This window comes from Hylobates moloch, unplaced genomic scaffold (assembly GCF_009828535.3).
Source record: "Hylobates moloch isolate HMO894 unplaced genomic scaffold, HMol_V3 SCAFFOLD_18, whole genome shotgun sequence".
Lineage (NCBI taxonomy): Eukaryota > Metazoa > Chordata > Mammalia > Primates > Hylobatidae > Hylobates > Hylobates moloch.
This window is the reverse complement of record NW_026652293.1, coordinates 77330254-77345997: the sequence shown is the minus strand read 5'-3', so window position 1 is coordinate 77345997 and position 15744 is coordinate 77330254. Positions and strand designations below refer to the sequence as shown.

The 15744-nt window shown below is 41.7% G+C and overlaps 1 protein-coding gene across 2 annotated transcripts; it reads left to right on the top strand.

Moving 5' to 3' along the window:
* Nucleotides 1–506: 506 nt before the first annotated feature.
* Nucleotides 507–12304, top strand: HNRNPU (heterogeneous nuclear ribonucleoprotein U). 2 transcript variants are annotated; one of them, XM_032137217.2, is made up of 14 exons: nucleotides 507–1434; nucleotides 2333–2444; nucleotides 2532–2605; nucleotides 4596–4735; nucleotides 6007–6106; nucleotides 6553–6665; nucleotides 7114–7377; nucleotides 7672–7791; nucleotides 8530–8658; nucleotides 8761–8929; nucleotides 9531–9785; nucleotides 10085–10269; nucleotides 10648–10719; nucleotides 11191–12304. In XM_032137217.2, the coding sequence occupies exons 1-14, from the start codon at nucleotides 744–746 to the stop codon at nucleotides 11242–11244; spliced, it is 2478 nt and encodes an 825-aa protein (XP_031993108.1). In that variant the 5' UTR covers nucleotides 507–743; the 3' UTR covers nucleotides 11245–12304. The 2 variants fall into 2 exon arrangements, with proteins under 2 accessions (XP_031993108.1, XP_031993109.1); XM_032137218.2 differs by having other exon boundaries at nucleotides 513–1377.
* Nucleotides 12305–15744: the final 3440 nt, after the last annotated feature.

Genomic DNA, 15744 nt, shown 5'->3' with positions numbered 1-15744 from the left:
CAGTATTATGAGGAAAAGAGCTCCTGCGTATAACAGTTGCCAATGTATGCTATACCAGTCAAAACTGAAATACGATTTGAAGGAGTTTTAAACGAAGAGCTGGAGAAACATAAGAATGCAGATCTAAGATGGAAGAAAAGGCGGATTCGGGTTGAAACGCCAAGTTGAAGACTGAAAAAAGCATTTGGATAAAGCAGCCTCCAAGCTGGGAAGGCGAAAAGCCAAACGAGTATAGCCACCAAAGACCCAGAAAGGCCAACAGATCGTGCAGTGAGTCGGTTTAACTGAAAGGCGGTTTCCTTTTCCTCCATTTGCTCAGTCCCAATTGGAAGCGCACTGCGCGGCCTGCGCCGCGCTCTCGCCCCGGGTTCGGCGTGGGGGCGGGGAGGTAAGTACGGTAATGGGCGGGGCCGAACGCGGGCGCGCTCCGGCTTTCCTCCTGCGCAGCGCTCCCGTCAGCGCAGGGGGCGGGGCGCCTATATTACGTGCGCGGCGCCGCCCCTGCGAGAGGACGTTGCGTGCTCGCTCGCGCCAGGCGAGTCTCCGCGTCTCCCTCGCGAACTCGGTGAAAGGAATTGGCGCCGTTCGACACCAGGCGGATCCGCTCTGCAGCACGAACTCATCTCCAGCCGCAGCCGCAGCCGCCGCCCGGGCCGAGGAGCAGCCGCAGCAGCCGCCACCAGTGGCCGAGTGAGCGGAGCCGAGTTTGAGGCAGCGCCTAGCGGTGAATCGGGGCCCTCACCATGAGTTCCTCGCCTGTTAATGTAAAAAAGCTGAAGGTGTCGGAGCTGAAAGAGGAGCTCAAGAAGCGACGCCTTTCTGACAAGGGTCTCAAGGCCGAGCTCATGGAGCGACTCCAGGCCGCGCTGGACGACGAGGAGGCCGGGGGCCGCCCCGCCATGGAGCCCGGGAACGGCAGCCTAGACCTGGGCGGGGATTCCGCTGGGCGCTCGGGAGCAGGCCTCGAGCAGGAGGCCGCGGCCGGCGGCGATGAAGAGGAGGAGGAAGAGGAAGAGGAGGAGGAAGGAATCTCCGCCCTGGACGGCGACCAGATGGAGCTAGGAGAGGAGAACGGGGCCGCGGGGGCGGCCGACTCGGGCCCGATGGAGGAGGAGGAGGCCGCCTCGGAAGACGAGAACGGCGACGATCAGGGTTTCCAGGAAGGGGAAGATGAGCTCGGGGACGAAGAGGAAGGCGCGGGCGACGAGAACGGGCACGGAGAGCAGCAGCCTCAACCGCCGGCGACGCAGCAGCAACAGCCCCAACAGCAGCGCGGGGCCGCCAAGGAGGCCGCGGGGAAGAGCAGCGGCCCCACCTCGCTGTTCGCGGTGACGGTGGCGCCGCCCGGGGCGAGGCAGGGCCAGCAGCAGGCGGGAGGTAAGAAGAAGGCGGAAGGCGGCGGAGGCGGCGGTCGCCCCGGGGCTCCGGCGGCGGGTGAGTGCTGCGTTGTACGTTGCGCGCGGCGGGAGGCCCGCGCGGGGTGGGGACCGTGCCCCAGGCCTGCCGGAGCCCCGCAGGGGGAGGGAGCCCCGGGCGGGCGGGCGGGCGCCGCGGTGAGGGTGGCGGGTGGGGGAGGGGGCGCGGGGAATCCCAGATTAGCCGAGAGGCCTCGGGCTCGGGGCGTGTGTGTGCGCGCGCGCCCGTGTGCGTATGTGTGTGTGTGTGTGTGTCGGCGGTGGCAGCGCCTCCATTATGTGGCTCGAGAGCCGGGGGGAGCTGCAGCTGCCGCTGAAGGGGGAGGAGCCGCGGGCAGGCGGCGGGAGGGAGCCCGGTCTGCCCGCGGTGGCGCCGTCGCGCTGCGTGCACACGGTGCAGGCACATGTCTCGGGGGGAGGGGAGAGGCCCCAGGTCCCGGGGCGGGCGCGCTTTGGCGGCTCCTGGCCGCTGTATTGTGCAAGGAGCGCAGGGGCTCGGCGTGACGTCACTTCCGGCGGGAGGAGCCGGGCGGGGCGGGGGGCGGAAGATCAGTACAATGCGGCCGCGGGGAGCGCGGGCCCGGGGGGGGGGGGAGCGCCGCCGCGCCGGGCTCGGCCCCTCCCCCTCCCTGCGCTCTCTTCGGGATACACGTGGGCTTCGGGCCTGGGCCGCGCAGTTTTTCTTTGGCTTTCTCGAATCATCGAGGAGACTGGCAAAATTAGTAACGTCTTGAGACTGCGTCACTAGCGCCAATCCAATTCGTAGTTGATTGTTCTTTGAATTCACATTTGAGTCCTCGGTTAAAACCTCAGTTAAAAAGCAGGATAAAGTCCAGCTGCTTTGATTCTCGGAACGGAAAAGCGTTTTTTTTGTTGTTTAGAGGCTTGGCTTTTTATGGGGGTCTTGTGTGTTTTAGGGGACGGCAAAACAGAACAGAAAGGCGGAGATAAAAAGAGGGGTGTTAAAAGACCACGAGAAGATCATGGCCGTGGATATTTTGAGTACATTGAAGAGAACAAGTATAGCAGGTATAGGATGCTCACCTAGTTTCACTCCTCATCCCTTATTCGTTCGTGGATCGGAAAGCTGTATCAGGAGACAATTCTGTCTTTCAGAGCCAAATCTCCTCAGCCACCTGTTGAAGAAGAAGATGAACACTTCGATGACACAGTGGTTTGTCTTGATACTTGTAAGTGAAGCTGTTTCTCTTCAATTATGAAATGCGGTGATGGTGGTTTTTTTTTTTTGGTTCCAAAGTGTTAGAAAACTTAATGCTTAAGTGCAGCAAAACTTGGGTTAGTTTTTTTAAAAGCAGGAAGATAATGGTTTATATTCAGAACCTAGTAGTTTAATATTTAGCACGGCATCAGTTGTATTAAATGGATTATTTTACAGGCTCTAGGAGTTTCATATTTTTATGACTTGAAAGTTCTCATTCTTAGGAAATGTAAAATTAATGCCAGTTTTTGACTAGCTAACGGAAACTTGTAACACTACCTATAATTTAGCCTTACAGGCTTCTACAATAAAGTAATTCATTTTTTTGTGGAATTATATTAAGCGAGCTGTTTGGGCCAGTTAAATATTTACTAATGACTTCTCCCATTAGCACACAAGTATATTCCCTATTCTAAAAGATTGTAATATTACTTTTTCAATAACTGCTCTTTTGTTCTCAATTCCAGTTCAGTAGCTGCTGCTTTAAACATAAGTTGATTTCTTCCAAAGACCTGAGGCAGCAGCAGTGGGCTATCACTGGGCCACTAGCTTTCTTCAGCAGCGAATGGTATCAATGGCAGTGCAGCACTGTAAATACTGCTACCTTACCCAGTTGGGTTGCAATTGAGTGAGAAAGTATTGCAAACCTCTAAGTGGGCTTTGACTGTCAGACTTGTATTTTTTTTTTTCTTACAAAAAAACGTAGTTGGTTTAGTGATGAGAATGCACAACTCTGGGTGTGATAAATAGACCAAAGGATAGAAATAACTGTTTCAGAAGTATCAGCTATGGTGTCAGCCTGCTGTGTTAGATGGAAGGCATTGAAGCTTAGCTTCTCATGTTTTCTTGTACAAATTGGTTTCATTCAGATTTGTGTCAATGTAAAACTCTTTCTTACTGGAATATCCTTTACAGAAGGTTGAGATAGGCATCTGAGCCTTTTTAAAAGAAAAAACTGCGGGTGAAAAAGGAGTTAGTTGATTTGAAAGTTTTATGTGAAATTCTGGGTTGTATAAATAATAAGTTGTTAGGAATTGGCAAGGTAGTGAAGTAGTGACTCACGCAGGTAATGTAATTGGTAGGTTTTTTTAGCAAATCAGCTAGGAATATGTCAATGTAAGTACAACGTTGAATTCAAACAATCTGTTGAATTAAATTCTGTTGATTAGAGTAATTCTAATTTAAGAAAAATTCCAAACTGTAGATTTATTTTTCTCTGATCAGTAAAAAGAAAACCGAATTCCAGCTTGACTTTAGCTGTTCAAGTGAGAAGTCTGAGAAAGTGCATGTTAATGAGCCAGTGACCCATAGGTAGCTGGGTTAAAGACACTTTGGATTTGGATAATCCGGGAAGCAATTAATCCCTAATTGTTGAACAGGCAGTCCTGGGTAAAGAGGACCTAAAATGCTGCACTATTAACAGCATTAGACGGCCAGGTTTGTACTTCATAGATTTAGGCTGTCTTCTTCACAAGTTTTAGAAAAAGAATTTAGGAGCTAGAGCCCTGGTGCAGGATCAACAGCAGCTCATACTCCTATTTTAAAATAATTTGGTCGTGGCCTCCCTTCAGTTTTAATGTGGCACTGGTAAATCTACCTGGTTCTGGCATGCTTCACTTTGATTTCCTGCTATCCTCTACTGCTTGCCTCTAAATCAAGGTAAAGAGCAGAGCAGGTATGTATTAATGTCACATTGTCTTGATTATTTTAAATACTTAAAATATACATGTTAAACCTTGGTATTAGTTTCATAGGCAGTTTATTTTTCAGTACATAATTTAACAGGAGTGACTTGGTGGGAGTGGGGCTTTAAACCGAAGATTGGAACAACAGCATGATGTGGCGAAAAGTTGTGCAGCATTAAGAAGTACATGCAAAAATTGAGTAACCAGGTTTTGTCTACGTAGCAGATATGTTTACATTGGATGTCAGAAGTAACACAGTATTTGATATAATTACAGATAATTGTGATCTACATTTTAAAATATCAAGAGATCGTCTCAGTGCTTCTTCCCTTACAATGGAGAGTTTCGCTTTTCTTTGGGCTGGAGGAAGAGCATCCTATGGTGTGTCAAAAGGCAAAGTGTGTTTTGAGATGAAGGTAAATGCAATTTTATGATTTTTTTGGTTTGTTTTTGGAGACGGTCTCACTCTGTCCCCTAGGCTGGATTGCTGTGGTGCGACCTAGGCTCACTGCAACCTCCGCGTCCTGGGTTGAGGCGATTCTCCTTGCCTCAGCCTCTCAAGTAGCTGGGACTACAGGCACACACCACCACACCTGGCTAATTTTTGTATTTTTAATTTAATTTTTTGTGTTTTTAGTAGAGATGGGGTTTCACCGTGTAGGCCAGGCTGGTCTCCAACTCCTGACCTCAGGTGATCCACCGTCTCAGCCTCCCAAAGTGCTGGGATTACAGGCATGAGCCACTGTGCCCAGCCTTTTTCTTTTTAAAATAGCGACAGGGTCTCACCGTGTTTCCCAGGCTGGTCTTGAACTCCTAAGCTCAAGTGGTCTGCCCGCCTGAGCCTCCCAGAATGCTGGAATTACAGGTGCTTTATACTGCTAAGTTATCAAAGGTACTTATTTTTGAAGCTTCCTGTAAGTTAAAAGAGGAGCTTGGAACCTTCATTTTGTTGTGACAGTTAATCACGTTTGTTATGTTAGAACTTGCCATGCATTGCAAGGCGATTTTTTATTTAGGGTACTTCTTTTTTTTTGTTTTGTTTTTATTTTTTTAAGACGGAGTCTCGCTCTGTCGCCCAGGCTGGAGTGCAGTCTCACTGCAAGCTCTGCCTCCCAGGTTCACACCATTCTCCTGCCTCAGCCTCTCCGAGTAGCTGGGACTACAGGCATCCGCCACCACGCCCGGCTAATTTTTTTGTGTTTTTAGTAGAGACGGGGTTTCACCGTGGTCTTGATCTCCTGACCTCGTGATCCGCCCGCCTCGGCCTCCCAAAGTGCTGGGATTACAAGCGTGAGCCACCGCGCCTGGCCCAGGGTACTTCATTTTTATCAAGCATTTGATGAAAGGGCCACCAAAGAGTTAAAATTTGGTTAGATTACTGCTTTTGTTGGTGAGGAAAACATTAATTGTATCCTTTAATTGGCTTTAAGTTAAAGACTGACAACATCAACTTTAAAAATATTAAGTATTCTTTTAAATATGGGTCAAATAAGTATTTAACTCTTTAAATTTCAAGTTACAAGCACATCAGTTTAAAGTTCTTACAAATAGTGGGGGTGGGCTAAAGTGTGCCTTCTTTGTATTTATAGCTAGAGGAAGATTAGCCCATGGCGCAGTGAAATAAGCCAGAGTTAAGGGGTTACCTCCTTGGTGTATTATTTTAATTATTTAATGATTTGACTTTCAGGTTACAGAGAAGATCCCAGTAAGGCATTTATATACAAAAGATATTGACATACATGAAGTTCGTATTGGCTGGTCACTAACTACAAGTGGCATGTTACTTGGTAAAGCTTCTTTTTGACTGATGTGGGCTCATGAATGTTCAGGAGGGTCTGATTTCAGCATTTTTTAACTAGACTAGAGGGCATTCTAAGCCTTTTGTCTGTTTTTATCTATTCTGTTAATATTTCAGACGAGTAATATTAGCACGTAGTAGGCACAAGCTACGTTTTAGTTTTTGTTCCTTTATTAGAAGTTTATGACCAATGGTTGAAGTAAAATCTTACCCATGATAGCAAGTTGTCAACTAATTTGGTCTCTGCGTATATATCCCATATATATTCCTCCTAACTTGCATCGGTTCTGGTACAGAGATAGAAAAGTAAGTGTCAGTGACAGGTGATTAGGTTATATGCTTATTTCTCTTGTAGCCTACATCTTCAGTAGTAAAATAGATGAGTCTTCGGACTATTTTAAAAATATACTTCATGAAGGTTAATTATTTTCTTAGGTGAAGAAGAATTTTCTTATGGGTATTCTCTAAAAGGAATAAAAACATGCAACTGTGAGACTGAAGATTATGGAGAAAAGTTTGATGAAAATGATGTGATTACATGTTTTGCTGTAAGTTAAAGCTAACTTTCTATGTATAAATGGCAAAGTTAGTAGCTATATCTAGGAACTTTAAAGAAGCGTTATTGAGGTCAATCTTCAGTATGAGCAACATAAATACACCAGTCCCTGGGTTAGTGTAAAGACTTCATTCAGCAGTTGAATTGGGAAAATACAGGACATTTTTCAGGAGCTCACTAATTCATTTTGACTGAAAACAATGAACATGAAATTGACCTAGAAAATTTAGTCTAGCTTCTAGGTCAGTATTGTTTCTGGTTCTGGAGATAACGTGCTTCATGGCAAAACCTTCAGATTTCTTAACTGTGTAGCCCTTAAAGGCCACCTAATAGTTCTTTAACCTGTAGCTTCCACAGGATAAGCTTTGCTCCTAATTCTTAGTTTTTTAGAAAGTTTAAGGAAGCAGATTTTAGCTGTTGAATTTTTTTCTGTTTAACAGAACTTTGAAAGTGATGAAGTAGAACTCTCCTATGCTAAGAATGGACAAGATCTTGGCATTGCCTTCAAAATCAGTAAGGAAGTTCTTGCTGGACGGCCACTCTTCCCGCACGTTCTCTGTCACAACTGTGCAGTTGAATTTAATTTTGGTCAGAAGGAAAAGCCATATTTTCCAATACCTGAAGAGTATACTTTTATCCAGAATGTCCCCTTAGAGGATCGAGTTAGGGGACCAAAGGGGCCTGAAGAGAAGAAGGATTGTGAAGTAAGTGATTTTTTTTTAAACTGTGGCATTTGAATATTGCTTGCCTGGCACAAAATGACATTTAGAAGAACTAGAAGATTAGTCTGTTTCATTTACTTTCTGCTGTGCATATTGCTCTTAAGTATGTTTCCCCCTTACGTTGACTGTTATTCTTTCCATAAACACAAATTTTTGTCCCTTAGTATAAGGGCTATGAAAACTTAGATATTTAAATTGGCCTTAAAAAACAATATTTAAAGAATTATTAGGTGGTGTCTACTGATAGTGAAATGACATTTCTTTTCATTTCACTAGGTTGTGATGATGATTGGCTTGCCAGGAGCTGGAAAAACTACCTGGGTTACTAAGCATGCAGCAGAAAATCCAGGGAAATACAACATTCTTGGCACAAATACTATTATGGATAAAATGATGGTAAGTAAAATGTTTAGGGCCTGATCTCAGTGTTTAAAATAGACCAGGAGAGGCTGAGCATGGTGGTTCACGCCTGTCATCTCAGCATTTTGGGAGGCTGAGGTGAATGGATCACCTGAGGTCAGGAGTTAAGACCCACCTGGCCAACATGGCGAAGCCCCATTCCTACTAAAAATAAAAAAATTAGCTGGGCGTGGTAGTGGGCGCCTGTAATCCCAGCTGCTCTGGAGGCTGAGGCAGGGACAATTACTTGAACCTCGGAGGCAGAGGCTGCAGTGAGTCGAGATCGTGCCATTGTACTCCAGTCTGGGCAACAGAGCAAGACCCCGTCTCAGAAAAAAAAAAAGAAAAATAATAGACCGGGAGGTATTCTAGGTAAACCTTTTGCCTTTGTCTCTATCCATTTTGTTAATATCTTAAAGAGATGGGAGGAAAGGCAAGATGAAGTTGGTTCTTTGAACTCTGTGAGGAAACTGCCTTCCAGTGGCTAGGCTTCTGTTTTTTTGTTTTTTTTCATAGTGTTTTTGAGCTCTTAACATCCAGCAGCTAAAAAGAATGGAGTAAGTGTAAGGTCTTGTTACCCAGTTTAAGTGACCCTGTTTTGGTAGCAATAATGGACAAAGGTAATTCTTAAATTATAAAATGTTGCCTGCTTTACATATAGATATGAGTTGAATTTTAAAAAGCATGACATGAAAATTCACAAGTTCAAGGGGAAATTTTAACTTTTGAATATAGGTGGCAGGTTTTAAGAAGCAAATGGCAGATACTGGAAAACTGAACACACTGTTGCAGAGAGCCCCCCAGTGTCTTGGGAAATTTATTGAGATTGCTGCCCGAAAGAAGCGAAATTTTATTCTGGATCAGGTATGCTGTAGCTTTGAAGCTGAAAAATATTAACTGATAATTTAGATAGATGGGTGTAGAATTAATGTTTAGAGTTGTAAACATTCATTTCTTTTTTTAAAGACCAATGTGTCTGCTGCTGCCCAGAGGAGAAAAATGTGCCTGTTTGCAGGCTTCCAGCGAAAAGCTGTTGTAGTTTGCCCAAAAGATGAAGACTATAAGCAAAGAACACAGAAGAAAGCAGAAGTAGAGGGGAAAGACCTACCAGAACATGCGGTCCTCAAAATGAAAGGCAAGGAATTTTAATTGTGTTACTGTGTTAAATCTTTTTTTAAAAAAATTTTTTTTCCCCTACATATTCTGCTTGTGTAACTGTGTTAAATCTATTAGGACTTAGGCCGGGCGCGGTGGCTCACGCTTGTAATCCCAGCACTTTGGGAGGCCGAGGCGGGCGGATCACGAGGTCAGGAGATCGAGACCACGGTGAAACCCCGTCTCTATTAAAAATACAAAAAATTAGCCGGGCGTGGTGGCGGGCGCCTGTAGTCCCAGCTACTCGGAGAGGCTGAGGCAGGAGAATGGCGTGAACCCGGGAGGCGGAGCTTGCAGTGAGCCGAGATTGTGCCACTGCACTCCAGCCTGGGCGACAGAGCAAGACTCCGTCTCAAAAAAAAAAAAAAATCTATTAGGACTTACGTCTCTGAAAAGTTAACGTTTTTTCCGGCAATATTCCTTCAGGAATTAAAATTGCAGTTGTTAATTATGCATATGTTTGGTCTGTTTCTGTTTATTTCTAGGAAAATATGTTACTAAACCTCAAGAATTGTTAGCTTTAGGATTGTGAGGATTCGTGGTGGGTTTCTAAGTTACTAATATGACTTTGTTTCCTGCAGGAAACTTTACCCTCCCAGAGGTAGCTGAGTGCTTTGATGAAATAACCTATGTTGAACTTCAGAAGGAAGAAGCCCAAAAACTTTTGGAGCAATATAAGGAAGAGAGCAAAAAGGCTCTTCCACCAGAAAAGAAACAGAACACTGGCTCAAAGAAAAGCAATAAAAATAAGAGTGGCAAGAACCAGTTTAACAGAGGTGGTGGCCATAGAGGACGTGGAGGATTCAATATGCGTGGTGGAAATTTCAGAGGAGGAGGCAAGTTAATTTTGATGTTCTGTATTTAGTTTAGGATCGAAACAAGTGATAATTTTATAGTTTGGATGTAGCTGAAGTTTCTTCCTCATTAATGGTATGCTGTCACAGTAACTAGTTTAAAGTATTCATGTGATTTGATATTAAATACACCTAGGTTATGTTAATGGTTAGAATTAAACATTTCTTTTGTCTTTAAACAATTATTTTTGGAGAAAAAGGAACAATCTAGAGGAATCCTAAGTCTTCTGTATAAGTAGGGTACAATATACAATGAAACTAAAACAGCTCTTGTTTTTTAGCCCCTGGGAATCGTGGTGGATATAACAGGAGGGGCAACATGCCACAGAGAGGTGGTGGTGGCGGAGGAAGTGGTGGAATCGGCTATCCATACCCTCGTGCCCCTGTTTTTCCTGGCCGTGGTAGTTACTCAAACAGAGGGAACTACAACAGAGGTGGAATGCCCAACAGAGGGAACTACAACCAGGTAATGATTCAAGATCCGTGGAAGCATGATGATGATACCGGTGTAGCTTAGTCTGGAAAGGTGTGAGCTTTATGTTGGGATGTCTTAGTAATCCATGAGGAACATGATAGGCATTGACATAAGGAAAATTGAACTAGTAATGGTGAAATGAGTCTACTTACTTTTGAGTTTTTTCAGGTTTACTAATTAACAAGTCAGATGCATTTCTCATAATGAATAAAAAAACATTAAGAAACCAGCAGAGGGTATCCAGAATTTGTGTGTTGCCCCCTGAGATTAGGGGCTAGTAACCTGTCCATTTGTGCTCCTCTCTCCCACCCCCACAAACCTAACAAGCAATCGGGCTCAGAGCTCTTAGAGACTATTTCCTTTTTGTAGAACTTCAGAGGACGAGGAAACAATCGTGGCTACAAAAACCAATCTCAGGGCTACAACCAGTGGCAGCAGGGTGTAAGTAACTTCTTACGTGCTTTATGTACATTAACTGTATTTTCAGTTCCTAAGATTTATCAGTCTTGAAAAAGATCTTGTCCAGGGATTGAAGTGTTTGTAAGTGTTAATAGGGTCAAGTGTGAATCGTGTTGCAGTAGTAGCCATGATCTACCTTTTGAAGTCAAAATAGGTTGAAGATTGCTATAAGTTAAATTTTTTTAATAAAGTAATATTATTTAATATATACATTTCTTTTACTGCTAGCTTTAATTGTGTAAACTAACAAAGTCATGATGTGTTCCGTTTTGTAATGTGTATTGATAATTATGGGATATTAAAACTAAATCTGGTTTGGTAGAAATCAGAGGTATGACAGGTATAAATTTGTTTCCAGCAAATTACTCTGAATTAGATTCATTGTCATTTCCTAAAAACAGTTTGAGTGGCTTATTGATGTTTTTTCTTTAAAAACAAAATTTTCTCTTACAGCAATTCTGGGGTCAGAAGCCATGGAGTCAGCATTATCACCAAGGATATTATTGAATACCCAAATAAAACGAACTGATACATATTTCTCCAAAACCTTCACAAGAAGTCGACTGTTTTCTTTAGTAGGCTAACTTTTTAAACATTCCACAAGAGGAAGTGCCTGCGGGTTCCTTTTTTTAGAAGCTTTGTGGGTTGATTTTTTTTCTTTTCTTTTTTGTACATTTTTAATTGCAGTTTAAAAGTGAATCGTAAGAGAACCTCAGCATTGTGCACGATAAGAGAATGTGTCAGTATTTCAGGGTTCTACATTTTATCTGTAAAATGTGACTTTTTTTTTTTATCACAACAGAAGTAAAATGTTGCTTTGTACCTGGTGTCTTTTATTAAGAATTTACTCCCCCCATTTCTCACAGAGAATAACAGTCGGGAGTCATTGTCACAATATAATAGAAATGTTAGCAACCAGATTCATGTAAGGACTAAGTGGTCCTCATGAATTGCATTAAGACTCTGTACTGCTCATATTACACTCCATCCTCTCTGTAGTTTGCTGGGTAGTGGAGGGGGTAAGCTAAATCGTAGTTTCTGACAATAACTGGGAAGGTTTTTTCTTAAATAACAATGGAATTGGTATAATTGGGATTGAAAACTAAAACTTGGAACTAAGATAGAGAAGATGGAGTGTATGTAGAAGGGCTGTTAAAAATGTAAAACTTGGTTGCATTATTTGTGGAGGCTCAAACTTGTGAAGGTTAAATACCATAATTTTTCCATTTGTTCTGCATTTTGATTCTGAAAAGAAAGCTGGCTTTGCCCATTTCTTATTAAAAAAACTTGTTGTAAATCCAGTTGTCTAATGGGATCTATATGAAGTTAGCCATGTCTGTATGCCCTTCTCCCACAAAATACTGTATAACTAGTGTGCTTGTAGTAGTTAACTCCACCATCTTTGTAAGCTAATGAAATTGTGAGTCACCCATTTATATCTTAATTTTTAATCATGTCAGTTCTTGAATGGGTATCTCCTTAGCCTGCTGATTTCTTTTTCTTTCTAAAGAAAGTGGGTGGAGAAATTAATTTAGACGTTTGTTTGCAATAAAAAGAATTCATTTTACTCTTGTTTTGGGATTCTCGCCATCAAGGTTCAAAATCCCTTTATATAACTCCCAAGAGGAGAAATTTATTAAGTGTGTGCTTTCTGGACAGCTTATTCTTTACTCTGCATAGAACATTTAGGTTTTAAAAACTTAAATGTATACTGACAATTGATATATAATTATGAAGTAAAGTTGAATTCTTCCCTTCCCCTCCCCCCCAGACAACTTTTAACATTTAATGAGGGGAAAAGGTACTGGCTGGGAGAAGTTAACACTGAGTTTATCATCTTTACAGAATGCTAATGCTGTCCTCATCTGATTATTTTATATACATATATATGATACATGAAACTCTGGGAACAGATGCTTTTAGAAGCCATCATGCAAGCCAGTCATTGATGTCACTGCTACACAACACTGCTAACTTGACTGTAGCTATGTAATAACATTAGATCCCCTAATTGTAATTATATTGGGTTTGCACAGAACACTTTAATCTTCCCCTCACCAATGTGAAGTGAGGAATCAGGAGTCAAACTGTAGAACTAAAATTTGACTTCAGTCTAGTGTTTCCTTGGTGTTTTTAGGTTGCTTTTGGTAAGTTCAGGTTTGCTATATTTCTGATTGCTTAGAATTTTGTTTTAGCCCTTTAAAATCAGATCTTAAATATGAATTCATACTTCTAAGGAATTTTCTTGCTCTAAGCTGGAGTTTTAGGTGATGTATAGGTTCAGTTGAGACATTTTTGGAACAAAGGCTAATCCTTAGTTAACATAGGATATTTAACAGTTGAAGAGAGTGTCATGGATTTTTATCTTTTTTAGCAAGTAATGCTAAGAACCACTGGCCTGAGTTACTCTTCAGTATACATATAGGATTGCATAGGCTTACCTAGAGGAACAGTTTCAGGTTCCCATGCTACTCAGTGTTGTGTCCTAAAGTTGTCCTTTGTGCCTTTAAGAAGTCTTGGATATACCCTCTAGTTTAAAATTGCTTATTAAGGAATTGATTTTATAATTGCAGTGGGAAAGTAATGGTCAAGTAACACTAGGTAGACTATCATGCCTGTTTAGCCCAGAGAATTTGGGGGGAGAGAGAATAGATAAAAATGGCACCCAGAAAAATGTTAAAATCTTTAGTCAAGACTAGAATTAATACAATTGTCTACACTTGTATGGAAGAAATAACCTTATAAAGTGTTTAAGGAATTCAGAGTAGGGAATGTACCAGATAGCAAGCAACAGGGAGAAAATTAGGTAAGTTAAGAAACAAGATACGAATGAGAAACCTGATTTATTGCTCATCTTTCCCTTGCCTCCCTAATGGCAAGCAAAAACCTGAACAACTGAAAAGGATGTAGTTGTGGACAAATCCTGACTACCCAGAGGAAACTCACTGTGAGATTGCTGTTGATTTGAGGGATGCTTTCACTAAGAGGTTATATTTTAAAGTAGAATAACATGCTGAGTGAAAACTGGCTTTGGATTGGTCAGCTGCAGTAGTACAGAAACAGCATAGAATTTGAGAAAAGAAAACTAAAACTTAGACTGCTCTGAGACAGAAATGATGTAAATAAAATTATGTGGAAAGTTTTCCCTCATATACTCACATACAGCCTTTGAAGGGCTCTGGCTCTGACCAGTTTATGGCCTTGAGCAAGACGAAACCATGAAATTGAGTCAAATCAATTTGACATTGAAATGACAAGAGGAAACTCTTAAATATATAAAAACAAGCTCTCGTTTGCCTAGGTAGATACTGTCTTAAAAATAAAGACTGAACCTAGATGTTCTGAGCACTAGCAACAAGGTATTTTAACAAGTTTAAAGGAATTTTCTTTGAAGAAGTTAAAAATTATTCTAGGAAACATAACCATAGTAGTGTTTTAAGGGACTTTCACCTGGGGATTTTATATTCATGAACAGAGTATATTCTGTATTTAAAAATGTCTCATTTGTGGGAATTGAATGACATGTTTTTTGGTAAATTTATTCACAATATAAATTGACTTTTCTAGGACCATGTGAATAATGGGTTCCATTGCACAAATAAAAATATTTTAATAGCTTCTTAGACAGTGGTGTAGACATCTTGGATATAAATAATTGTAGATCTTATATATTTAATTTTTTAAAAACTAGAATAAACAGGCATAAACATATCTCTTAGAGCCCAAGTGGTAGTGTTTAGCATTGGAGATAATAAATGGATGTTTTACAAAGTGTTTCCATAATTCTCTTCCTATACATAAATATAAAATGTCTTGTTTTCAAAAGTGGATGGAACTTGGCTGGGTGTGGTGGCTCATGCCTGTAATCCTAGCACTTTGGGAGGCCAAGGCGGGAGGATCACTTGAGCTCAGGAATTTGAGACCATCCTGGGCAACATAGTGGGACCTGGTCTCTTAAAAAAGAAAAAAAATGTGGATGGAACTTGTAGCCGAGAATTTTATCTACTTCTCAACCTGCTTCAGAATACTCATTTGAGATGTTCCCCTGGAAAGATGAACACAATACTGCATCTGAAGCCATTCCCTCCCACCTAACATTCTTAAAATGGTTAGAGTCTAAACTTTGTCATTCATTCCTAATTCTGGAGCTCTGAGGTTGAGGTGTTCAGAGTATGGTGAATAATTGGGTTTAAGTTTCAACATTTTAGTAATAGTTAATAAAGGCAAACATACATATGTTAAGGCCTGACAATAGGTTGCGATACCTATGCGTTGGGACTCATACCCAGCATAAATGGTGAGGGACTGAACATTAGTGCTTTGAGCAAGAATTGGTTACCTGAGATCTCTAAAACAGTAATTTGAATTACTAATATATAAACCACAAGTCTCTTCGAATTGTTAATTGCCTAAATTTACCCTAAAATTTAGTTAACGCTGCAGTGCCTTTATTAAAGCATTTTTGGGGGGGGGTGTGGCACAGCTACTCCATAACTTTAAATTTTAAAGCATGAAGGTGATCTAGCTAGTATTAGTGCTTGCGTTGGTAGTTACATAGGCTGCTCTTGAATCGTCCTGTTTTTCTTTGCCTAGTATTAGCACTATAGGTACGTATTTGTAAAATAAGCATTAAAAGTACTTTGTCCAGCTAACTCATGTTGGAGTGACATTTGTCTTATTAACCTTTGTTACTAGACTTGTTAATTAGAATAAGCCCTTGAGAATTTGGAAGTGAGCTATACTACTAATGTAGTATATATCCCTTGAGTGTGTTGGAGTAGATGAAAAACCAGGGGTCCCCAAGAGTCTATACTTTTGAAATTGAACAGAATTAATCTTAATACTTAGTTTTCATTATGTTTAGCTTAATATGTGTGCTAGTTTATTTGGCATCACATGTCAATCTCAAGTCATGCAGAAATAGCACAGTCTCAGAAAAGAGGTTAGGTGGGAAATGGATGCTATGCTTACATTATTGAGCAGGACTATGCTTTCACATCCTAACCA